The sequence below is a fragment of the Carcharodon carcharias genome, chromosome 14, assembly GCF_017639515.1.
Source record: "Carcharodon carcharias isolate sCarCar2 chromosome 14, sCarCar2.pri, whole genome shotgun sequence".
Lineage (NCBI taxonomy): Eukaryota > Metazoa > Chordata > Chondrichthyes > Lamniformes > Lamnidae > Carcharodon > Carcharodon carcharias.
The window spans coordinates 79,493,749-79,520,707 of record NC_054480.1 but is presented as its reverse complement, the minus strand read 5'-3'; the positions used below and the strand labels follow the sequence as shown (position 1 = coordinate 79,520,707).

General features: G+C 41.7%; 1 protein-coding gene and 1 non-coding gene across 3 annotated transcripts in view; one reads left to right on the top strand and one right to left on the bottom strand.

The window, feature by feature from the left end:
- Positions 1-26,959, top strand: part of tpx2 (TPX2 microtubule nucleation factor) — a 51,092-nt gene that overhangs the window by 4,972 nt on the left and 19,161 nt on the right. For both annotated transcript variants that reach the window (XM_041205160.1, XM_041205159.1), the window contains exons 3-8: positions 3,952-4,054; positions 7,554-7,667; positions 8,266-8,358; positions 11,735-11,871; positions 16,287-16,444; positions 26,444-26,621. In XM_041205160.1, coding sequence (XP_041061094.1) covers positions 3,952-4,054; positions 7,554-7,667; positions 8,266-8,358; positions 11,735-11,871; positions 16,287-16,444; positions 26,444-26,621 — 783 coding nt within the window. The remainder of the gene's footprint in view (positions 1-3,951; positions 4,055-7,553; positions 7,668-8,265; positions 8,359-11,734; positions 11,872-16,286; positions 16,445-26,443; positions 26,622-26,959) is intronic.
- trnan-guu lies at positions 22,950-23,023 on the bottom strand. The gene has a single exon. It is a non-coding gene; the product is annotated as a tRNA-Asn (tRNA).

The window sequence follows — 26,959 nt, the reverse complement described above, 5'->3', positions numbered from 1 at the left end:
AGCCCAGAGAACCATGGATGACCACAGATATTCAGAATACAATGAGAAGGAAAAGAGAGGCTTTTAGCAGGTACAGGGGGAGCAAATCAGCAGAGGCATTAGTAGAGTACAGAAAGTGCAGGGTGGAGCTTAAGAAAGCAATTAGGAGAGCAAAGAGGGGATATGGCTGGTTAAAGTAGGGAAAATCCCAAGATATTCTCTAAGTATATCAATGGGAAGAGGATAATCAGGGAAAGAGTAGGGCCCATTTAGGGACCAACAGGGCAATCTATGGGTAGAGCTAGAGGACATCAGTAGAGTGTTGAACGAATACTTCACATCCGTCTTCACCCAAGAGAATGAGGATGAAGGCATCGAACTCTGGGGGAGAGAGACTGTGAGGTTCTTGAGCAAATTGATATAGGGAGTGACAAGGTGTTGGAGGTGTTGGCAGAATTTAAAGAGGACAGATCTCCAGGTCTGGATGATTTGTGTCCCAGACTGCTGAGGGAGGCAAGGGAGGAGATTGCAGGGGCTCTGACCCAAATTTTTAATTCCTCTCTGGTCACGGGGGAGGTGCCAGAGGACTGGAGAACAGCTAATGTGGTTCCGCTATTTAGGAAGGGTTGTAGAGATAAGCCAGGGAACTACAGACCAGTGAGTCTCACGTCAGATGTAGGGAAACTATTGGAGAAAATTCTGAAGGAGAGAATCTATCTCCACTTGGAGAGGCAAGGTTTGATCAGGGGTAGTCAGCATGGCTTTGTCAGAGGGAGGTCATGCCTAACAAATTTGATTGAATTTTTTGAGGTGATGACCAGGTGTGTAGATGAGGGTAGTGTTGTTGATGTAGTTTATATGGATTTCAACAAAGCCTTTGACAAGGTCCCATATGGCAAATGCACATGGGATACAGGGTAATTTGATAAGGTGGATTCAAAATTGGCTTAGTTGTAGGAGACAGAGGGTGATGACAGAAGGCTGCTTTAGTTACTGGAAGCCAGTGGCGTACCATAGGGATCTGTTTTGGGTCCCCTATTATTGGTCACTGATATAAGCGACGTAGATGACTATGTGATGGTAGGATTAGTAAGTTTGCGGATGACACAAAGATTGGCCGGGTGGTTAACAGTGAGGTTGAGTGTCTTAGGCTATAGGAAGACATAGGCGGGATGGTCACATGGGCAGATAAGTGGCAGATGGAATTTAACCCTGAAAAGTGTGAGATGATACACTTTGGAAGGAGTAATTTGACAAGGAAGTATTCAATGAATGGCATGACACTAGGAAGTTCTGAGGAACAAAGTGACCTTGGTGTGTGTGTCTCTAGATCTCTGAAGGCGAAGGGGCATGTTAGTGGGGTGGTGAAAAAGGCATATGGGACACTTGCCTTTTTCAATCGAGGCATAGATTACAAAAGTAGGGAGGTCATGTTGGAGTTGTATAGAACCTTGGTGAGGCCCCAGCTGAAGTACTGTGTGCAATTCTGGTTGCCACATTATAGGAAGAATGTGATTTCACTGGAGGGGATGTAGAGGAGATTCACCAGGATGTTGCCTGGGATGAAAGATTTAAGTTATGAAAAGAGGTTGGATAGACTTGGGTTGTTTTGGTTGGAGCAGAGAAGACTGAGTGGTGACCTGATCGAAGTGTACAAGATTATGAGGGGCATGGACATGGTGGATAGGGAGCAGCTGTTCCCCTTAGTTGAAGGGTCAGTCACGAGGTGACACAAGTTCAAGGTGAGGGACAGGAGGTTTTGGGTGGATGTGAGGAAAACTTTTTTACCCAGAGGGTGGTGATGGTCTGGAATGCACTGCCTGTGAGGGTGTTGGAGGTGGGCTGCCTCACATCCTTTAAGAAGTACCTGGATGAGCACTTGGCATGTCATAATACTCAAGGCTATGGGCCAAGTGCTGGTATATGGGATTTGGTAGTTAGGGTAGGTCAGGTGTTTCTTAAGTGTCGGTGCAGACTCGATGGGCCGAAGGGCCTCTTCTACACTGTGATTTAGCACCCTGTAACAAGTTTGTTAGAAAAGTTAAAAGCCCATGGAATAAATGGTACAATGGCAGGATGGATACAATGTTGGCTAAGTGACTGAAAGCAGTAGTGGTGAGCACTTGTTCTTTGGATTGAAGGAAGGTGTACCCCAGGGTTCCCTGAGAGCTGGTGTTAGGATCACTGCTTTTCTTCTAAATAATGACCTAGATTTGGGTGTGCAGGGCACAATTTCAAAATTAAGTTTAAATTGAGTGAAGTGATGTATTTTGGCAGGAAGGCTGAGGAGAAGCAATGTTTTTTATTGAAAGTACAATTCTAAAGGTGGTGCAGGAGCAGAAAGACCTAGAAGGTGGCAGGCCAGGTTGAGGAAGTGGTTGATAAAGCATATCAGATTTATGAATTGGGGCATAGAGTACAAAAGCAAGAAAGTTATCATGAACCTCTCAAACACTATTTCAGCCTCAACTGGAGTATTGTGACCAATTCTGGGCACCACACTTTTTAGGAAGGATGTGAAGGCATTAGAGAAGTACAAAAGAGATTTGAGAAAGATTATAGGGATGAGAAGCTTCAGTTGCATGGGTAGATTGGAGAAGGTGGGACTGCTATTCTTGGAGAAAATTGAGAGATTTAATAAAGGTGCTCAAAATCGTGAGTCTGGACAGAGTAGATAGAGAAAACTGTCATGTTGGTGGAAGGGTTGAGAACTAGAGGACACCGATTTTAAGGTGTTTGATGAAAGCAACAATGACATGAGAAAAATCCTTTTTATGCAGCGAATTGTTGATCTGGAATGCACTCAGAGTATCGTGGAGGCAGATTCAATCATGGATTTCAAAAGTGGATTGGTTAATTATCTGAAGAGAGAAAAGACAGGTGAATGAGATATGAGTTGCTCTAGCTGAGAGCTGGTTTGGACACATTAGCCACCTGGCCTATTTCTGTACAATTCGCTGATTCTGTACAATTTGTCTTGTGCAAAGTCCATTGCATTGGTTAATGAACCTGAAGTTTGTTGCTATTTTGGAAATTTACAATCTGGCCATCCCTATTTGGGAACTATCCAATTCAGCATTTCAGCTTACTTGCGCCCCCCACCACTACTTGCACACATGCATGTGCATCTTACTCTTGAAGTATAAACTGCTTTCTTTCCTTTGTCATTTTTCTTGCATAATTCCAGATCTTGCTTTGAATTCCCAAAGCTTTGAGATTTTATACAGCAGTCTTTTTGCAGCATGTTTTCAAGTTCACAAAAGATGCTAAACTGGAGGTGGGCAAGTATAAGGAATAATTCAATATAAACACACAGTGCTGCACATTGGAAGAAAATCAGTGAAGTAACCTTTTTGTGTAATTTTCAGCTTTACTTTTTCTTGGCAGGAGAGAGAGGGGGTGATGTTCTGTCCTTTCTTAGGACAATAAAACCCTTTGCACATTTACAAATAGGTCTACTTGTACTTGAGATTTTATTTCAAATATATTTAACTACATGTTGGATGTAGTGTTGAAGAACTATCTATTAATGAACAGTCTCTATGCAGTAAACTATCTATGATGGTAAGATTGACTAAGTTTAGTCATTTCTGAAATGTTCTTGCTGTGATGTAAGAAATGCAGCAGTTAATTGTGTACAGCAAACTTCCACAAATCGCATTGTGATGCTGTCTAGACAATCATCTTTTGTGTGATGCTGATGTGTTGCTGATGTGATCGAAGTGTCGGCTTAATTTTAGTTAATGCATAAACCCACAACTTTCTGACTGAGTGCTACCACTGAGCCACAGTTGAATACTTGTGTAATATGTTGTACTGATTCTGTATCGTGTAGTTAGAATTGAACAGTCTTGTGTTAGATTATTGCAGAATATGTCAAATTTTTACTGCAGTTCATGTGGGGAAATAACTTTACAAATATGTTTGCTCAGTTTCTTGTGCTATTGAGAGCTATTTACTTTTTTCCTCCAGAAGATACTGCTGATAGTCTGCCAGAAAGGTTGGTAACCTCTGTGGAAGCACAGCAAGACAACTTGGATGAGACTGTTTCTAGCAAGACAATGCTGCTGAGGAGGCAAGTGATAATGTGGTTTCAAGAGTATGGCTGCTCCTGTTTATTAATAACGTGTAGCTGCTGAACCAAGGTCCGAAGTGTTGAGTTGGTTACAGAATTTTAACGGCACAGAAAGAGGCCATTCAGCCCATCGTGTCTGCACCAGCTCTCCAAATGAGTATTGTAACATAGTGTCATTGCCCTGCCAGTACCTCTGCACATTGTTTCTATTCAAATAATCATCTAATGCCCTCTTAATGCCTCAATTAAACCTTCCTCTGCCACACTTACAAGCAGTGCATTCCAGATCCAAATCATTTGTGTGAAAAAGTTTTTCCCAATTCACATTCACTTCTTTTGCAGATCATTTCAAATCTGTACCCTCTCGTTCTTGATCCTTTTGCGAGCGGGAACAGCTTCTCCCTGTCTACTCTGTCCAGCCCCCTTGTGATTTTGAACATCTCTATCAAATCTCCTCTTAGCCTTAGCCTTCTCTCGAAGGAGAATAGTCCCAACTTCTCTAATCTATCTTCGCAACTAAAGTTTCTCATCTCTGGAACCATTCTTGTAAACTTCCCCACTCTCTCCAATGTGTTCATATCCTTCCTATAGCATGGTACCCAGAACTGTACGCAATACTCCAGCTGAGGTCTAACGAGTGTCTTATATAAATTCTGCAAAACCTCCTTGCTCTTGGACTCTATGCCTTATTAATAAAGTCCAAGAAAGCATTTGCTTTATTAACTGCTCTCTTCACCTATCCTGCCACCTTCAATGATCTATGCATATATACACCCAGGCCTTTCTGCTCATGCACCCCCTTCAAAATTTCACCTCTTAATTTATATTGCCTGTCCATGTTCTTCCTACCAAAAGTGTCACCTAACACTTTTCCTCATTGAATGTCAGTTGCCACCTATCTATCCCCTCCACCAACATGTCTATGCCCTTTTGAAGTTCTACACTGTAGTCCCCGCAATTTACAACACTCCCAAGCTTCTTATCATCCGCAAACTTTGAAATTGTCCCCTGCACACCAAGGTCTAAGTCATTAATATATATCAGGAAAAGCAAGGGTCCCAATACCAACCCCTGGGGAACTCCACTACAAACCTTTTTCCAGTCTGAAAAATGTCCATTGATATTACACTCTGCTTCCTATTTTTCAGCCAACTTTGTATCCATGTTGCTACTGTCCCTTTTATTCCATGTGCAATAACTTTTCTCACGGGTCTGTTGTGTGGCACTATCAAATTTCTTTTGAAAGTCCATGTACTCCACACCAACAGCATTAGTCTCACTGTCCTTTTCTGTTACCTCTTCAAAAAACTCAAGCAAGTTAGTTAAACATGATTTCCCCTTTAGAAATCAATGCTGTTCCTTATCAACTCATGTTTTTCCACGTGATTACTAATTCTATCCCGAGTAATTGTTTCTAGAATCCTGCCTGCCACTGAAGCTAAACTGACTTGGTTTGTAATTGCTGAGCTTATCCTTAGAACCCTTTTTGAACAAAAGCGTAATGTTTGCAATTCTCCAGTCCTCTGGCACCTTCCCTGAGACTAGGGAAAACTGAAAAGTTATGGCTGTGCCCCTGCAATTGCTTCCCTCTCGCTTCCCTTGATATCCTTGGATGCATCTCATTTGGACCCAGTTGCTTGTCAACTTTAAGTACTGACAGTCTATTCAACACATCCTCCTTATCAATTTTGAACCCTTCTAGTGACAGAGTTTCCTCGTCTGCCACTGTGGCCTGGGTAACATCGATCTCCTTGGTAAAGATGGTTGCAAAGTATTTATTTAATACCTCAGCCATGGTCCATATGTAAATTCCTTTTTAAGTCCCTGATTGGCCCTACTCCTCCTTTTTACCACCCTTTTACTATTTATTTGCCTATAGAAGACTTTGGGATTCCCCTTTATGTTGGCTGCCAGTCTTTTCTCATAATGCCTCTTCGCTTCTCTAATATGCTTTTTCACTTCCCCCCTGAACCTTCTGTGTTCCTCTTGGTTCTCAGTTGTATTTTCTACCTGACACCTATCAGAAGCACACTTGTTCTTTATCTTGATTTCTATCTTCTTTTTCATCCAGGGAGCTCTGGATTTGTCTGCCCTACCTTTCCTTTTTGTTGGAATGTACCTTGACTGTGCGCGAACCATTTTTTTTTTTGAAGGTAGCCCATTGTTCAGCTACAGTTTTTCCCACCATCTTTCGTTTCAGTCTATCTGGCCCAGCTCCGTTTTTATCCCATCGAAGTCTTCTCTCGTCCAGTTAATTATTCTTACACTGGATTGCCTATCGTCCTATTCTATCATCATCCTAAAACATTCAATACAATGATCACTGTCTCCTAAATGTTCCCCCACTGACACTTGATTTACCTCATTTCCAAGAACTAGCTTCAACAGTGCATCTTTTCCTGTTGGATTGGGTACATATTGCAGTGGAAAATTTTCCTGAACAAAATCTAGGAATTTTTGCCCATCTCCACCCTTTATGCTACAACTGTCCCAGTCTATATTCGGGTAATTAAAGTCACCCATTGTAACTACTCTATAGTGCTTGCATCTCTCTGCAATTTCCCTGCAGATTTGTTCTTCTATGTCCTTCTCACTAATTGGTGGCCTATATACTACACCGAGCAATGTAATTGCACCCTTTTTGTTTCTTAGCTCTAGCCAAATTGATTCTGTCCTTGAACGCTCTGGGACATCCTCTTTCTCTCGCACTGCAATGCTCTCCTTAACCAGTACCACCACCCTTCTTCCTTTCCTATCTTTTCTGAACTCCTTCTACCCAGGAATATTTAACACCCAGTTCTGCCCTTCTTGAGCCAGGTCTCTGTTATTGCCACAACATCATATTTCCACATGGGAATCTGTGCCCGTAACTCTCCAATCTTATTTACTATATTCCATGCATTTTCGTACATGCATAGTAACCCTGATTTAGACATTCAGTTGGAATGACAATGGTACTAAGTTGAGGCTGGGTGTGGAGTGCCACAAAGGCCAGTGAGATTTTACACTTTTTCGGTTCTACATTAATGACTTGCATATGGGAGCCAAATGTGAGCTTGTTAAATTTGTCCTAATATAGAATGGTAGACACAGACAACAGAAGGTTAACACTGTATAACTGTGCCTACACCATGTGGAATGCAATGTTTCAAGAAGTTGGCTTACCACCAACTTCTTGAGAGCAATTATGGATGAGCAATAAGTGCTGGTCTGGCCAGCAATGCTCAAGAACAAATGAAAAAGGATCAGGTATCAAAATGGGTGACCTGGCAAGTGAATTTCGACATGAATTGCAAAGTATTTTGATCTGGTCTGAAGTATGCAATATATGGGAATGAATGGACAGAGATTAGAAAGAAATCTGGGGGGAAATAACTCAACCATTCAATTCTGGACAATGTGTTGAAATTAGGGAATATTGTCAGGGCAAAGTTTTATTTAATTGTAGCATTGTGCTAGGCTGTTGCTCCTATTTTGTCTAAATTTTAATTTTCGGTAGGTCAACCCGGAGACCATCTGAACAATTAAGAAAACAATTGGGCAAAATTCGAGCTGTAAGGAGAACTCAGGATCTGGAATCTTCAGAGCCACCAGTTAACAAAAAACCTAAACTGTAAGCTGCTTTGTTTAAACTTCCTTTGAGAGTTTGTGCATGTTTCAAGGGGCAGGGGGGAAGGAGGAGGGTAGGTGGCAAGTCATTCTCATCTTTCCCTCATTTTCTCCCTCCTTGCCTGAAAGTGCAACATTCTGAATATTAGGAATGCTCGTGGGAGAACAGTAAGTTTCCAAGCTGGAATCTTTGCACTCTGACTAGGGTTTGGAAAACACTGCACTTTTCTTAATTGGATTTTAAGAGTTACCTGTTTAGCAATGGTGTTGCTCCTTGATGTTGAACTTAAATGGGTTCCTGGCAGATTTTAAAATGAGGGGTGCATGGTTTGCTTGCTGTAGCTCTTGCCTGGCTAGTATTGCAATCAAAATTCTTATTGCAAATTGGGGTTGGCTTTGTTTGAATCCACACTATCATTATTCTGCTTTGCAGTTTCCAAAACTTGGTGTCAAGTAGGCGAGCTGACCTAAGTGTAATTTGCTTGGTGGTAACTAAGCTTGTTATATTGGTCTAACAGATGTACCAAACCAACAACTATCTGGTTTGAGCTGCATTGTTGGAGATTATTTTTAATTATCTATGTTCCTTGTATTAAATCTAGGGTTCTGACTGGGAAATGCTCTGGGAGTAGAGCGGGGAGTCTGTCTCGGACCTGTACCAAATTAACCTTGCCTGGCACACCAACAGTTCTCAAGTAAGTGTTATTTCTGAAGTAAAGAAAGGATACATATATCTCTAAGTTGTCTTGCTAATTGATTTTTTTCTGGTGCAACTATTAATGCAAGTTGTGGAGAACCTTATTGAGTTTAACTTATGCTGACAATTTTGTTAATCGTCAACTTAATACAATCTCTAGTGCCTCAATTTTGTACTTCAGTGACCTGAAATCCTACATATCAGGTGAAATGTGTCAGTTAATCCCTTGTCAATGTATTAGTTTCCTGTTGCAACACATAGAGCAGCTAAGCACAGTATATATAAACATGTTCAGATCTTATTCCAGTGAGTACTAGAAGATTTCCCAAGTTACCCTGTTAAATTGTGGGCAATAGAACCATAGAATGGTTATAGCACAGAAGGAGGCCATTTGACCTGTCTTGTCTGTGCTGATTTTAAGAGCAATTCACCTTGTGCCACTCTCCTGCCTTTCCCCCATAACCCTGTAAATTTTCCTCTTCAGATAACAATCCAGTTCCCTTTTGAAAGCATGATTGAATCTGCCTCCCCCAGGTTCTCAAGCCATGCATTCCAGCTCCTAACCACTTACTGCATGAAAACAATTTTCCTCATGTAGCATGGCTACTTTTGCCAATCACTTTAAATCATTGTCCTCTGGTTCTTGATCCTTTCACTAATGGGGACAGTTTCCCCCTTTCTACCCTGTCCAGACTCCTTATGATTTTGAATACCTCTATCAAATCAACTCTCAACCTTCTCTTCTCCAAAGAAAACAGTCCCAACTTCTCCAATGTATCTACGTAACTGAAGTTCCTTGTTCCTGGAACCATTTGCGTGAATCTTTTTGTATCCTTTCTAATGTCTGACCGAGGCACTAACCTGAGACTTTTCCAGTACTCCCTGATGTGAAGTTTTAGTTCCTTTTTGTGGCTCTAACATACTTCTAAATGTGTTACACAATTCAAAAATAACTTCCTCCTCTGCTGCACATTTGTGAGTGTGCCTTTGATCATCCTCTAATCCCTTATTTTCCTCAGCCTCAATGTATAAGTAGCAGTTTACTAAGGTTGTGTCTCTACAATGGGCCATTAACTAGAGGTTATAGATTCAAACTATCGTTAGAAGATTCCGGGGGTGGTGGGGTGGTGCCAGAAATTTTTTCACTCAATTATCAGGATTTGGAACATTGTGTGTTGGAAGCTGATTCCATAAATACTTTAAAGGGAGTTGGACAAGTACGTTAGGATGGTAACTTGCTAGGTCTGGACAAAAAGCATGACGTAGACCGAAACATGACTGGTCTTTCAAAGAGCCATCACAACACAAAGGGCAGAATGGCCTCCTGTGCTGTATGTTTGTGTGATTTCTTCATGATAAAGTATGTTGGGGCAGAAGGACAATTATTTACCCTACAGCAAAAGCCTGAAAACTAGTTTTCTTCTCATTTCGTATGATCTGAACATGTTCATTCCAGCCAGATGACCAGTCAACAATCTGACATGTTAACTACCTTCCCCTCACTGCAGATGCTTCTTGACTCAACTGTCTCCAGCATTTCCATTTTTTTTTCATGCAATGTTTCTCTGGTCTGAAAATCTATATAGTGGAACTGTTGCAGAGAATAGCCAGTCATTCAGTTTGTGTCTTCATTGACATTATGTCGTGATGAAGTATAATGTATGTCTGTCACAGCCTCAATTTGGTGAAAGGGAGTCCAATCTGCAGAATGTTGATGGTTGACATGTCCCAGTTTTGGTCAAAGCAATGAGTTACGAATTAAGCTTCATAAGTATTGCGCAGAAGACTAAACCACTTTTCATCTTGATTTGAATGGCTGGCTGCAGAGGTCAGACAGGAACCCCGAGTGCTACTCCCATTTCTTCTCTCAACTCTAACTTTAGCTGTTAGTCAGCATTGACTGCAAACTAGGGCCAGGCAATTATATCAATTTCACTGACTGAGGCTTTGCCATCAGAATAGTCACATTACCTCAGACATATTTGCTTGTGTGACTTGAAGTTTGTTTTTGTTTTTAGTCCGCATAAAGCCATTTTTAAGCTCTTGTTTGCCCTGCCCTTTTGAAATTGTTAATTTTAGTCAAAGTTAAGTTCTGACACAGCAGGGTAGAAAACACGCTGAGCACAAGTGTTTTAAATGTATGATGTCCCTGGAGGTATACTACTCCTCTCCTGCTCTGCATTTAAAGTGAAGCTAGGTAAATACGTGAAGGGGAAATGTAAATTGAGAAAGATGAAATAAATTGGGGAGAAACTTGGGTGGAGCATAAACACCAGCATGGCCCTGTTGCTGAATGACCCGTATGTAACTTCTCCTCCCAATCCCAACCCAACCCAAATTGCAACAGTCACTTCGTGCCAGACTTGAATTTTTATTTCATTGAATGAGAAGGATCTGTCTCTTTTGAATATTGGGATGAGAACATTTCTAGTGTTACTTTGTAAAGCTTGCACTTGTGTAAAGTTAAGGACTTTCCTTTTTTAGGAATGGAATGCCTGGTGTTGCTAATTCTGGTGTGAGGTCAACAGCAAGGCTGTCAAATTGTAGCAAATTGGAAAGTTCTTTTAAGCATAAAATATCACCTAATAAACTAGGCAGTAATTAACACCACTTAATAGGCTATACTTCCAATTTGGCTATGGACAAGAGTGCATGAAAACTCAGACTGGATTCATTTTGTAGACTTCTCAGATTTTTGTGCTTCTGTAGTTCTCAGATCTGGGAGAAGGGGTGATTCTTACCTTCCCTTTGGATCTTTTTTCTCTCTGCTACAATGAACATGGTTTTGACCTCCTTTCTTATAACTTTCGAGTACAAACACGTTTCCATCTGTTCCTATTCAGATGAAGTTACATTGTTTCATAGTTTTGCCATTGTGAGATTTGAACTCTTGATTTTGGGGTTACAAACCCAGTACCATAACCACTTGGCTATTTAGGCCAAGCCCTCCTTTCTTATACCCTAACAGTTAATTAATCCCCCCCATTACAAACCATTTACTACATAGACCAGTTACTATAGGCAATGTAATTGATCTTTAATTGGTCCCTGGCATCTGGCATTAATTTCAAGAATCTTGTAGTTTAGGAGCTATTTTCTCAAATCCTGACACCCCCATCAGTTATGTACTGGTTTTGACTAGTTCAGTACCATTTCATGCAGTTACAAGCAAATATGTAAGCTAAAGTTACAGAGGTTCACTTAGAATCTAAGCTATGGCACTTGAGTTTCAAAACATGTTAAAGCTGCAGTGTTTGAATACATGGTTTGATTCTTTTACAAAGCATGATTGTAAAATGAGATTTTTTCTCACTGGTAGCTGAGAATTTATTGAAAATTATATATTCAGATTCATCCACGTTGTTTCTCTATAGGAGGAAGCAACATATGGGTTCAAAGGGAAAAAGCACAGAAGAGTTGGAGATGGAGAAGATTGCTCAATTTCAGAAGGAACTGGCAGAACAGAGGAAACTTAATGAGGAATCACTGAAGCTGGCCATATCTGGTGCAGGTATACCAAAAAAATGAAGGTTGGAAAGAGAATTGTTTTGTTGTTCCTGGAGGTTGGGTAAAGATCCACACGTGCCAAACTTGGCCACTAAATACTTGAGCCTAGGTGCTACAAATTGGAGGCTATGACTTGAGCTGTAATCATCACAGCTGACCACCCCCCTCCCTTTGTGCAGTTTTTTTGGCAGGGCCACTGTGTAGTTATCTGTAACAAATAACATCTTTCCCCCTTACCACTTCTAGCAGCAAAGTTATGCAGTTAAATACAGCTGTGCTTCTGAGATTGGGTAACTCGTCACAAACCATGAATGCAACATGAGACTTTCTGGCTCCTGTGTCTGCACATTGGCTTTATCAACTGAGTCACTAGGGAAGGTTAAAGTATTATACCTGTGCAGAAGACCATGGAAACTCGATTCATGTTGGATATGCACAAGAATAAATCTCAGAAGTGGTCTTTTGTATTTTGCTACTTTGAGATGCATTAGAGCACTTCAGTTGGAGTTTGGTGAAGAGGGAAGAAGGGGACCTTTCATTTTTTTTAATCTTTGCTCAATAAGAAGAGCGGTGGCCTTGGTAATAGGACCTAGTAAGTATTTCTTCTGTCCTTAATATTCTATAAATTAGAGGAAGTGAAAGTAAAGGGAGTAAACTAAATTAAGTCATGCAGGGCCGCTTGGCCAAGTGGAATGCTCCTCCAGTGATGATGATGGAAGTCAGGGCCACTTTCAGTGTCCAGGGTAACCATGTTTCCAGGAAGTGTCTCCAGTTGCAGCTACTCAAAATCCATGTTTCAGAGCTGGGGCTGTGCCTGGAATCACTGGAGTCTTCGAGGATAGCATGTACAGTGAAATGGTCACACCGCAGGTAAAGAGTGCACAGGCGGTAAAGGAACGAGTGACTGCCAGACGGAGTAAAAGTATCAGGCGGGTAGTGGCTCCATCTCCCTCTCCAACAGATTTTCTGTTTTGGATACTGCTGGTGGAGATGGTTTCTCAGCGGAATGCAGGGTGATGGGGGATTCTATCATAAGGGGAACAGATAGACGTTTCTGTGGCTGCAGACATGACACCGGGGTAGTATGTTGCCTCCCTGGTGCCAGGGTTAAGAATGTCACTGAGTGGCTGCAGAACATTCTGAATAGGGAGGACAAATAGCTAGAGGTTGTGGTGTATATCGGTACCAACGACTAGGTGAAAAGAGGGATTAGGTCCTGAAAGCAGAATATAGGGAGCTAGGAAATAAATGAAAAAGCACGACCTCAAATGTAGTAATCTCAGGATTACTCCCAGGGCCACATGCTAGCTCGATCAGAAATAGGAGAATAGATCAGATGAATGTGTGGCTGGAGAGATGGTTTAGGAGGGAGGGATTTAGATTTCTGAGGCATTGGGACTGATTCTGGGAAGATGGGACCTGTACAAGCTGCAAGGTGCACCCCAGTAGGACAGGGACCGATATCCTTGCATGGGTATTTGCTAGCACTGTGGAGGAGGGTTTAAACTAGATTGGCAGTTGGATGGGAACCTGAGCGGGGAGGCACAAGGAGAGGGAAACATAGATAGGAATGAAAGACAGAAAAGTGAAAAGCAAAAGTGGAAGGCAGAGGAAACGAGGGCGAGCAGTACAAAAAAATGTGTAAAAATCTTTTTTTTTTAAAGAGAAAGATGTCTAAAGGCACTGTATCTGAATGCACAGAGCAGTCACAATAAGGTAGACAAATTAACAGCGCAAATAGATGTGAACAGGTATTCGATTGTGATTACGGAGGCATGGCTGCAGGACGACCAAAGCTGGGACCTGAATATCTAAAGGTACTCTATATTTAGGACGGACATGTAAAAAGGAAAAGGAGGTGGCGTGGCGTTGTTAGTTAGGATGAAATCAGCGCGATAGTGAGAGAGGATATTAGCTTAAAAAATCTAGAGGTAGAATCAGTCTAGGTGGAGCAAAGAGGCAAAAAGGGGCGGAAAACATTAGTGGGAGTTGTCTATAGGCCTCCAAACAGTGGTGATAAGGTCGGGGATGGCATTAAACAGGAAGTTAGAGATACATGTAACAAGGGTGCTACAGTAATCGTGGGTGACTTTAACCTACATAAACTGGGCGAACCAAATTAGCAATACTACCGTGGCGGATGGATTCTAGGAATGTGTACGAGGCTTTTTAGACCAGTATGTCAAAGGAGACAGGCTATCCTAGATTTGGTATTGTGCAATGAGAGGAGTTTAATGAATAGTCTTGTTGTGTGGGGTCCTTTAGAGAAGAGTGATCATAACATGATGGAATTCTTCATTATGATGGAAAGTGAAGTATTTTGATCTGAAACTAAGGTCCTAAATCTTAAGAAAGGAGACTACCAATGTATGAGGTGTGATTTGACTAAGATAGATTGGGGAACTTCATTAAAAGATAGACAATGGCTAATACTTAAGGAACAATTGTATGCATTGCAACAGTTATATATTCCTTTCTGGCGCAAAAACTGAATTGGAAAAGCAGCATAACCATGGGTAACAAAAGAAATTAAGGGTAATATTGTATCCAAAGAGGAGTCATATAAAGTTGCTAGATAAAATAGCAAGCCTGAGGATTTGGAGTAGTTTAAAGTCTAGCAAAGGAGGACCAAGAGATTGATTAAGAGGGGAAAAATAAGAGTATGAGAGTAAACTTGCAAGGAACATAAAAGCAGACTGTAAAGCTATAAGTATGTGAGAAGAAAAAGATTGGTGAAGTCAAAAATTTGAAATGGGAGAATTTATAACAGAGAACAAGAAAATGGCAGAGCAATTAAACAACTACTTTAGTTCTATCATCATGGAGAAGACACAGATAACTTTCCAAAATTACTAAGGAACCAAGGCCTAGTTAGAAGAAGGAATTGAAGGAAATTAATATTAAAACAATAGTGATGGAGAAAGTAATGGGACTGAAAGCCCATAAATCCCCAGGGCCCGATAATCTACATCTCAGGGTACTAAAGGAGGTGGCCATGGAAATAGTGGATGCTTTGGTTGTCATCTTCCAAAATTCTGTAGATTCTGGAACAGTCCTGGCAGATTGAAGGGTGATAAAAGTAACTCCACTATTTTAGAAATGAACGAGAGAGAAAATGGCCAATTACAGACCAGTTAGCCTAACATTAGTAGTAGGGAAAATGCTGGAGTCTTCACGCAGAGGGTAGTGAACCTGCAGAATTCTCCACCACAGAAGACTGTGGAGGCCAAGTCACTGAATATATGTAAGAAGGAAATAAATAGACTTCTGGACTCTAAAGGGGTATGGGGAGAATGCAGGAGTATGCAGTTGAGATAGAGGATCAGGCATGATCATGTTGAATGGCGTAGCAGGCTCGAAGGGCCAAATGACCTACTCCTCCTATTTTCTATGCTTCTGCTTTGGGTAAATTGTGCTGCTTTGTGGAAACTATCCCAGTATCTTCTGAATAATTTTCCTGTAAATATTCCAGATTAAGGATTATTGAAAATAAACATTTCAAAGACGTAACATTGAGCACTTTATAACTCCTATCTTTCTGTTATTTCTGCAGTTATCTTTTGGAAGTTTTTCAAACCGCACAACTCAATTTAAATGTTGCACTATAATCTTTCCTACTGTCTGAATGACAGTAATTTGAGAACAAGTGGAAACTACCAACTCTTAAAGCTATTTGTTTTTTCCAAAGCAAAGCAAATGCTACAGCATTGTTGATTGCTGCTCATTCACAGACACCTTCTGTATGCAAATTGTAATGGTACTCCAAGGAGGAAGGCAATGATATCCACAGGAACCATGTGGTCTCTTTCCTCAGTCATCACTGAGTTGACTCCTGTTGATTCAATGTTGCTTAATTTGATTTGAATTGATGTTAAATAATAAATATTTGTAGGGTGATTGGAATTACTTTTTTTGCTGTTATTAAGAAATAGATTGCAATGTATCCTTTTTTTTGTAGTGTGTGGCAAAGCATCTGGGCCCTTTAAATTATTTTGCATGGCTACACATGCATGTTTTTAAAGGCCAAGTTGTGCACAGCTTGCGCAGGAACTTTTGGGCTGTTACACAGTTGTGTAGTTTAGAGGTAATGTGAAATGTAACCATTTCTTATATACAGGCTGGTGGGACTGGACATTATCAATCTACTAAAACTGAGAAGCATTAGGGGACTATCTAATAACTTATTTTACTCCACTGTGAGTAAAACATTAATGTCAGCTTCTTCAGTTAGTCTTGTGGTAAAACTGCTTCAGTGGTATTAACATTCTGTGTTTACCTTTACAAGGTTTAATTTTTAAAAAGTGAAAAATTCCCAAAAACTGTACATTTTTGTTTAACTGTAATGTCCAGTTTTCCCTATACATTACCAATTTCTTACTGTTTAATGCAATAGTTTTAGCTTTGACCTATGGATTTCAGGTCAGAACAAGAAAAGAACACACATCCCACCCACAAAACCAATGGATATCAAGTTCCACACAGATGAGCGCATTAAAACACACAGTGAAAGTCAAATGGACAAAGCGTACAAGGAAGTCGACTTCACCAGTGAACTCCGTAAACATCAGCAGTTTCCTGTGAGTAGTTTGTGATTGCCTCTAGATCTGTGCATCGTGCAGAGTATTACAATAAACACAAAGTGGGAGGGAAATATTAGATTGACTCTTCCACTCCTTCCCTATTTGTCAACAACTAATGTTTCCACATTAAAAATCGTTGAAGCTTAAATTGTTTAAATTAAGAGGGCCAGCTCTCCTTTGCCTCCACCTATCACTGGCCCTCTATCCAGCTTCACCTGTCCAACCCCCCCATAAACAGCTTATATTTCACACTTCTATTTCTCTTTAGTTCTGATGAAAAGTCATTGGACTCGAAACATTAACTGTCTTTCTCCCCACAGATTCTGTCAGACTTGCTGAACTTTTCCAGCAATTTTTGTTTTTGTTTCAGGTTTCCAGCATCCACAGTATTTTGCTTTTATCAAAGCCTATGGGATCTTGGGTTTCATAAATGGAGGCATTGAGTACTAAAAGCAGTAAAGTTATGGTGAGCCTTTATAAAGCTCTGGTTAGGCCACAGCTAGACTATTACATCCAGTTATGGTTACCACACTCTTGGAAGGATGTGTGGGTCTTTTGAGAGGGTGCAGAGGAGATTTACCAGAATGGTTCCAGGTTTGGGGAATGTTAGCTGTAGGGTTAGGTTGAAGAAGCTGTTGGTATTCATTGAAGCCAAGGAGATTGAGGGGATATTTGATAAAAGTATACCAACAAGGCTCGCATGTTTGGGTAAGGTAGATGACAAAAAACTTCCCATCGATAGAAAGAACAATGACCAGGGGACATGGTTTTTGACAAGAGATGCAGTGGGAATGTGAGAAAGAACTTTTTTACGCAGTGAGTGGTAATGACATGGAATTTGCTGCCTACGAGGGTAGTGAAAATGGAGACAATCAATGATTTCAAAAGAAAATTGGATGTTACTTGAAGGAAAGAAACTTCCAGGGCTATGTGGACTGAGCAGGGAATAGGACTGACTGAATGACTCCTTGGAGAGCAAACATAGACTTTCTATGCTGAATGGCCCCCTCTTGTGCAGCAAATGACTAACTCTATTTCAATTTCATTTTCTGCATCTCAATTGTAGGGTATGCTGGAATTGGACAAGGGGAATATCAGGAAAATTGACATACCTCTTTGTCTTTGACGCCCATATGATCAATCATTTGTCTATTTAGTCCTGCATTAAGCTGCTACTTATTTTTCATTGCCAAAATGTTCTGTTCTGAAGGGAATAAGCAATAGTGTTGCCGTGTTCGTGCTGCCTGAAGAAAAATCTGTATTTTAAATATGTTTGGCCTACTTGCAGAAGGGTCATGCTGAGTTCACTATAAATCAACCTGATCTGGTGTTTGCTGTGGCTCAGTGGTAGCCCTCCTGCCTCTGAGTCAGAAGTTTATGTTCAAGCCCTATTCTAGAACTTGAGTGCAAAAATCAAGATTGATACTCCCAGTGCCCCATCTATCTATTAAAGTTCAGAAGGAGGCCCATTGCTTTCTCACTGGCTCTCTGAAACTGCATTCTACCTAGTCTCACTCCCATGCACATCCTTCCTTTTCAGATAGCAATCCATTTCCTTTTTCCATATCTCGATCGAATCAGCCTCCACCACCCTCTTAGGAAGTTTGTTCCAAGTTAACAGCAGTAGTAGGGAAAATGCTAGAGTATATAATAGAGTGTGATAACAAGACTATTAGAAGATATCAAGAGGATTAGACAAATTCAATATGGATTTATGAAAGGGAAATCATGTTTGACAAACTTACTGGAGTTTTTTGAGGATGTAACTAGCAGAATAGATAAGGGAGAATTAATGGAGTCGGTGTATTTGGATTTTCAGAAAGCTTTTGATAAAGCCCCACATAAGAGGTTAGTATGCAAAATTAAAGCACATGGGATTGGGTGGTAATATATTGGCGTGTATTGAGAATTGGTTAACAGACAGGAGACAGTAGGAATAAATGGGCAGGCGGTGACTAGCTGGGTACTGCAGGGATTAGTGCTTGGGTCCCAGCTATTCACAATGTATATCAATGATTTGGATGAGGGAACCAAATGTAATATTTCCAAGTTTCCTGACAACACGAAACTTGGTGGGAATGAAAGTGGTGAGGAGGATGTTAGAAGACTTCAAGACACTTTAGACAGGTTGAGTGAGTGAGCAAATACATGGCTGATGCAGTATAATGTGGTTAGTGCAAAATTACCCACTTTAGTAGGAAAAACAGAATGGCAGAGTATTATTTAAATAGTGATAGATTGGGAAATGTTGATGTACAAAGGGTCCTGGGTGCCCTTCTACACCATTCACAAAGCAAGCATGCAGGTGCAGTTAGGAACACAAAATTATATGTTGGCCTTCATTGTAAGAGGATTTGAGCACAGGAGCAATAATGTTTTACTGCAGCTATAGAGGGCCTTGGTGAGACCTAACCTTGAGTATTGTGTGCAGTTTTGGGCTGGGATTTTCCATGCCTGCCAGCGCGGGCCTGTTCGGTGGTGTGAGCGGACAATATGGTGCGATTGGTTTCATGGTGGCGCGAAACCAGTTCGTGATCGTGCGCTCAGCCTGCTGATGGCGGAGATCACGGCCTACCATTGGACATTGGGAACCTCATTATATATCAGCATATCATTATTAGGTCTGCTCGCCAGAATTGTCTGTCCAGATCGTGTCCTGGTGAATCATATAACTAGGGTTGTAGATAGGATTTTAAACTAATTAGTGGAGGGGGAGAATTCAATTGAAGGGAAGTTTTAAAAAATCAAAAAGAAACGAGAGAGCAGAGGTGCAGGGTAGTGAAGAGGTGAATGATAATCAAAGTGTGACAGGAAGGGGCAGAAAATAGAGTGCAGCAGAAATTAGAACCAGATTGAGTAACAATGGTAAAAAGTCAAACCTTTAAGGCTCTTTGTGAATGCTGCATGAATTCAGATCATAAGATAGATAAGTTGATGGCACAAATAGAAATAAATGAATACGTCTTGATAGCTATTACAGAGACACAGTTGCAGGATGACCAAGACTAGGAACTCAATATTCAAGGGTATTCGATGTTCCGGAAAAATGGGCAGAAAGGAATAGGAGGTGAGGTAGCTTTGTTAATAAAGGAAGGTATCAGTGTGGTGGTGAGTAGTGATGTAGGTGCAATAGATCGTGATGTGGAAATAAGGAATAGCAAGGGGAAGAAGTTATGATTGGGAGTTGTCTATAGGCTCCTGAAGAGTTGCCTCACTGTAGGACAAAGTATAAATCGGGAAATAATGGAGGCATGTAAGAAGAGCACTACAATTGCCATGGGTGGTTTTAATCTGCATATTGACTGGACAAATCAGATTGACAGGGTTAAAATGAAAGGCGAATTTGTAGAATGCATCAGGGATTGTTTCTTAAGAGGAATACATTGCAGAACCTACCCGGGAACAGGCCATTTTAGATCTGGTAACGTGTAATGAGGTAGGATTAATAAGAGATATCGTAGTTAAGGATCGTCGGGGGGGTGGGGTAGTAATCACAACATGGTAGAGCTTCAAACTCAGTTTGAGGGCAAGCAACTCGGGTCTCAAACCAGTGTTGTCAACTTAAACAGGGGTAATTACAGAGGTATGAAGAAAGAGTTGTCAAAAGTGGCCTGGGAAAATAGATTAAGGGGAATGAGGAGTGGCAGGCATTTAAGCAGATGCTTCATTACGCTCGGCAAAAATTTATCCTGGTCAAAAAGAAGGACTTATGAGAAGGATGACCCACCTGTGCTTAACAAAGGTGGTCAAGGAGAGTACCAGTCAAAAACTAAGGCACACAAAGCGGCAAAAACTAGAGGTAGGCTAGAAGATTGGGAATTTTTTAGGAACCAGCAGTGGATGAATAAAAAGCTAATAAAGAGGGAGAAAATTGATTATGAAAGTATATTGGCAAGAAATATAAAAACAAACAGCAACAACTTCTACAGCTATATAAAAAGAAAGAAAGCAGCTAAAGTGAGCGTGGGACGCTCGGGAGGATGTGACTGGAGAATTGGTAACAGGGAAATAGCAGATAATTTCAACCAATATTTTGCATCGGTTTTCATGGTGGAGGACACTATAAACATCCCAAAGATAGATAAGCAAGGGGCTAATGGGAGGAAGGATCTTGTAACAGTCTATCACAAGGGACAAAGTATTTGACAAACTAATAGGACTAAAGGCAGACAAGTCGCCAGGACCTGATGGCCTGCATCCAAGGTTTTTAAAGGAAGTGGCTGCAGAGATAGTGGAAGCATTGGTCGAAATATATTCCAGAACTCACTAGGTTCCGGGAGGGTCCCAGTGGATTGGAAAACCGCTAATGTGACACCCCTGTTCAAGAAGGGAGGGAGACAAAAGCTGTCTTTCATCTGTCATTGGGAAAATGCCCATTATTAAGGAAGAAATAGGACACTTAGAAAAGAATGCAATCAAACAGTCAACATGGTTTTGTGAAAGGGAAAGCATGTTTGACAAATTTGCTAGAATTTTTTTGAGGATGTAACAAGCAGAGTTGATAAAGGGGAACCAATAGATGTAATACATTTGGATTTCCAGAAGGCATTTGATAAGGTGCAACATAAAAAAGTTATTGCACAAGATAGGAGCTCATGGTATTACGGGTTATGTATCAGCATGGATTGAGGATTGGTTAACATACAGAAGACAGTCGGGATTAATGGTTCTTTTTCAGGTTGGAAAGACATAACTAGCGGAGTGCCACAAGGATCAGCTTAGGGCCTCAATTATTTACTATCTATAATGACTTGGAGGAGGGGGCAGAGTGTAATGTATCTAAATTTGCTGACAATACAAAAATAGGTGGGAGGGCATGGATGTGATGAGGACATAAGGAATCTGCAAGGGGATAAAGGATGTGAGTGGGCAAAAACTTGGCTGATGGAGTTTAATCTTGGGAAATGTGAGGTCATGTACTTTGGTAGGAAGAATCAAAAGGCAGACCATTATTTAAATGGAGAGAGACTCCAAAAAAAGTACAGCACAGGGATCTGGGTGTTTTTGTGCATGAAACACAAAAAGTTAGCATGCAGGTGCAGCAAGTAATTAAGAAGGCAAATGGAATTTTGGTCTGTATTGCTAGGGGGTTGGAGTTTAAAAATAGGGAAGTCTTGTTACATCTGTACAGGGTGTTGGTGTGGCTGCACCTGGAGCACTGTGTACAGTTTTGGTCCCTGTATTTAAGAAAGGATATAGTGGCAATAGAGGCAGTTCAAAAGAGATTCACTAGGCTGATTCCTGGGATGAAGGGGTTGACTTATCAAGAATGGCTAAACAGGTTAGGCCTTTATTCATTAGAGTTTAGAAGAATGAGGGATTGATCTTATTGAAACGAACAAGATTCTAAGGGGGCTTGACAGGGTAGATGATGTGAAGTTGTTTCCACTAGTGGGGGTGCCTCGAAGTAGGGGACATAGTTATACAATAAGGGGACACTTATTTAAAACGGAGCTGGGAAGGAATTTCTTCTGAGTGTAGTGAATGTCTGGAATCCTCTACCCCAGAGAGCTGTGGAGGCTAGATCACTGAAAGCATTTAAAGAGGAGGTAGATTTTTGAAATATCAGGAAGTGGTGGATTATGAGGAGCTGGCATGAAAGAGGAATTAAAGCCTGGGGCAGATCAGCTATGATCTTATTGAATGGCGGGGCAAGCTTGAGTGGCTAAATGGCCTACTCCTGCTCCTATTTCTTACAATGTTATGCTCTTATGTTCTATCTCAATGCCATACCCCCGCGCTCTCCCCATACCCCTTGCTGCCTTTAGAGTCTAGAAATCTTTCTATTTCCTCCTTAAATATATTCAGTGACTTGGCCTTCACAGCCTTCTGTGGTAGAGAATTCCATAGGTTCATCACCCTGTGAAGAGGTTTCTCCTCATCTCAGTCCTAAATGGCCTACCCTGTAGCCTAAGATTGTGGCCCCTTGTTCTAAATCCCCCCAGCCAGAGGAAACATCATCCCTGCATCCAGTCTGTCCAGCCCTGTCAGAATTTTATATGTTTCAATGAGATCTGCTCTCATTCTTCTAAACTCCAATGAATCCAGGCCTAGTCGGCCCAATCTCTATTCAGACAACAATCCTGTCCTCGCAGGAATCAGCCTGGTGAACCTTCGCTCCACTTCCTTTATGGCAAGTATATCCTTTCTTAGGTAAGGGGACCAAAACTGCAGACACTACTCCGTGTGGTCTCACCAAGGCCCTGTATAGCTGCAGTAAGGCATCCTTACTCCTATACTCAAATCCTCTGGCAATGAAGGCCAACGTACCATTTACCACCTTAACTGCTTGCTGCACATGCATGCTCGCTTTCAGTGATTGGTGTACACGGACGCCCAGGTCTCTTTGTAACTCTTTCGAGTACAAACCCGTTTCCATCTGTTTCAGATGAAGTTACATTGTTTCATAGTTTGCCATTGTGAGATTTGAACCCTTGATCTTGGGGTTACAAACCCAGTACCATAACCACTTGGCTATTTAGGCCAAGCAAAGTGACAGCTTTGCCCCTGGGTGGCTTCGAACCACCAACCTTTCGGTTAACAGCCGAATGTGCTAACCGATTGCGCCACAGACACGACACCAGGTCTCTTTGTACATCAACATTTCCCAATCTATCACTACCAATCTATACTCTGCCATTCTGTTTTTCCTACCAAAGTGGATAACTTCATACTTATCCGCGTTATACTGCATTTACCATATAATTGCCCATTCACTCAACTTGTCTAAATCGCCTTGGAGCCTCTTAACATCTTCCTCACCGCTCACATTCCCACCTAGTTTTGTGTCACCAGGAAACTTGGAAATATTACATTTGGTTCCTTCATCCAAATCATTGATATATATATTGGGCATAGCTGGGGCGCAGCACTGATCCCTGCGGTACCCCACTAGTCATTGGCTGCCATTCCTAATAAGACCTATTGATTGTTACTCTCTGTTTCCTGCTTGCTAACCAATTCTCAATGCATCTCAATCCCATGTGCTTTAATTTTATACACTAACCTATTATGTGGGACTTTATCAAAAGCTTTCTGACAATCTAAATACACATCACAGGTTCGCCCTCATGTATTTTGCTAGTTATGTCCTCAAAAAGCTCCAGTAGGTTTGTCAAACAAGATTTTCTTTTCATAAATCCATGTTGACTTTGTCTAATCCCTTTGATATTTTCTAAGTGTCCTGTTATCACACCCTATATAATAGACTCAAAGCATTTTCCCTATCACTGTTGTTAGGCTAACCGGTCTCTAATTCCTTGATTATTCTCTCCCCCCTTTTTAAAATAGTGGGGTTACATTTACCACCCTCCAATCTGCCGAGACTGTTCCAGAATCTACAGTATTTTGGAAGATGACGACCAACTTCTTTAGTACCCTGGGATGTAGGATATTGGGCCCTGGGGATTTATTGGCTCTGTCCCGTTAATTTCTCCAGCATTCTATATTTTTTTTTCCAGTAGTTTTTCACTCATTTCCTTCAATTCCTCCTTCTCACTAGACCCTCTATTCCCTTGTATTTCTGGGAAGCCGTGTCTTCCCCCATGAAGACAGAACTAAAGTAGTTGTTTAATTGCTCTGCCATTTCCTTGTTCTCTATTCTAAATTCTCCCATTTCAGACTATAAGGTACCTACTTTAGACTTCACTAATCTTTTTCTTACATACTTATAAAAGCTATTACAGTCTGCTTTTATGTTCCTTGCAAGTTTACTCTCGTACTCTATTTTTCCCCTCTTAATCTCTTGCTCCTTCTTTGCTGAATTCTAAACTGCTTCTAATCCTCAGGCTTGCTACTTTTTCTAGCAACTTTATATGACTACTCTTGGGATCTAATACTAACTGTAATTTCTTTTGTTAGCCATGATTGGGCCACTTTTCCTGTTGTGTTTTTGCACAGCACCACATCACTTTTAGGGGGGTACTCAAGGCAGGTGAGCCAGATCAGTCATATGTGGGTGGCTTTTCAATGGCTGCAGGGCTAGGGCTTGCTTGGCGAAGCACGAGAAATGGCTTCAGTCAAGGGAAGAAGCTGCAGGATGAGGGCTGTACTGGGGAAGGAAAGTAACCCAGGGTGTCTGTCGGGGTGCATGTTGACATGTGCAAGTGGCTTCAACAGCCTCCAGAGGAGATGAGGCCAGATGGACTTGCGAGGAGGGTATGTGTGTGAGGATGAGTGGTGATGTCCCTTGAGCTGACAGTGAGTGAGATGCCAATGAATGTGTGATGGGCTTTTGTGTGTGAGTTTAGACTGCCGAGGTGGTTGCCATGCCCTGGCTGCACATGAGATCATTCATCCTCTATCTGTGATGGCCAACCTCTTTTGTGCAGCATTGGCACTGATCACCACTGCCATCGCCTACCAAGCTGGAGTGGTATTTAAGAGTCATAAGAGTTTTACAGCATGGAAGGACACCCTTTGATCCATTGTTCCCGCGACGGTAGCTATTCTAATCCCAGTTTCCAGCACTTGACCAGCACTGCTGCACCTTTTGCAGCCAGAGTGGTAATGTTGCTGCACCACCTGTGGCCAGAGCAGGGGTAGAGGCCCTCGCAGCGGGCCTCCACGGCATCCAAAGGGCACTTGAGGGCTTCAGTCTTCTTGCCTTTCTCGGTCATGTCTTCTTTGCTGCTGACCTCGGCTGTAAGCACTGAGTGCGGCTGTACTTTAAATGTGGTCCCTGGCATGATGAAGTGGCGAGGTGACTGAGTGACAGGCGAATTGGAGCCCGCCATAGAAATGTTGCGTTTCCCGGGAATGCATAAAATAACGTGGTGGTTTTAGGAGATACGGCATGAAAACTCACCATCACAGGGTGGGGGGGACTCTCTGCTGGTTGGAGTCATGCCTAGCACAAAGGAAGATGGTTGTGGTTGTTGGAGGTCAGGCATCTCTGCTCCAGGGCATCACTGCAGGAGTTTCTCAGGGTAGTGTCTGAGGCAGAACCATCTTCAGCTGCTTCATCAATAACCTTCCTTCCATCATAAGGTCAGAAGTGGGGATGTTCACTGATGATTGCAATGTTCAGCACCATTCGCGATTCCTCAGACATTGAAGCAGTCTGTGCTCATATGCAGCAAGACCTGGTCAACTTACAGGCTCGGGCTGATAAGTGGCAAGTAACATTCGTGTCACACAATGACAGGAAATGACCATTTCCACCAAGAGAGAATCTAACCATTGCCCCTTGAAGTTCAATGGCTATCAACATCCTGGGGGTTACCATTGCCCAGAAACTGAACTGGACGAGTCATATAAATACTGTGGATAGAGAAGGTCAGAGGCTGGGAATCCTGCGACAAGTAAATAGCCTCATGACTCCCCAAAGCCTGTCCACCATCTACAAGGCACAAGTCAGGAGTGTGATGGAGTACCTTCCACTTGCCTGGATGAGTGCAACTCTCATAACACTCAAGAAGCTTGACACCATCCAGGACAAAGCAGCCCACTTAATTGGCACCCCATCCACAAACATTCACTCCCTCCACTACTGACGCACAGGGGCAGCAGTGTGTACGATCTACAAGATGCACTGCAGGAACTCACCAAGGCTCCTTAGACAGCACCTCCAAACCCATGACCGCTACCATCTAGAAGGACAGGGGCATCAGATAGATAGGAACGCCAACACTTGGAAGTTCCCCTCCAAGTTACTCACCATCCTGACTTGGAAATATATTCTGTTCCTTCACTGTCGCTGAGTCAAAATCCTGGAACTCCCTCCCTAACAGCACTTTGATGTACCTACACCACATGGACTGCAGTGGTTCAAGAAGACAGCTCACCACCACCACCTCAAGGGCAACTTGGGATGGGCAATAAATGCTGGACCAGCCAGTGAAGCCCACATCCCATGAATGAGTAGTAAAAAAAAAATGCAACTCTGTCTTTTCTCTTTGATTTAGAATCAAACCAATTTGAAGCAATGGCAGCTGTTGATATACATTAATTTGCTGCATTTACGATATATTGTTATCTGCTTTCAATAATATACAGACACGTGGACACAAAGGAGCTACTGTACCAAAACCTTTCAACCTCTCATGTGGGAGCAAAAGGAAACATGAGGCTACAGATGTCCAAGGATATGTTTCTCTGGCACAGCAGGTAGAGGCATTTCAAAGTCGCACACCAAAACGATATCAGCTGAGGAGCAGCCATCAGGTAGAGGAAGGTAATCTGAAATTTCCTTCTACTTTTAAACAGGTGACAAAATCCTAAAAAGGCCAATTTTCACCCAGTCATTTGATTAATCTATTGTAGTTGAAGTTTAAATAATCTGGAAAAGCAATGTTGGGTGGATCATCCAGTTTAGAATTTGATTTTCTGCATGGTCAGTTTCTGTATTGAGAGATTATACTGAGAGTACATCAACCTCTATTGGAACAGGTTGTCTTTGTACATCAGTTTTAGAAGCGTTGCTTAGTGAATTTTCTTTGAAGGGTTAAAAGAGAGTAGACAATGGTAATGCAATAAATGCAATTTATCTGGATTTTAAAAAAGCCTTCAACC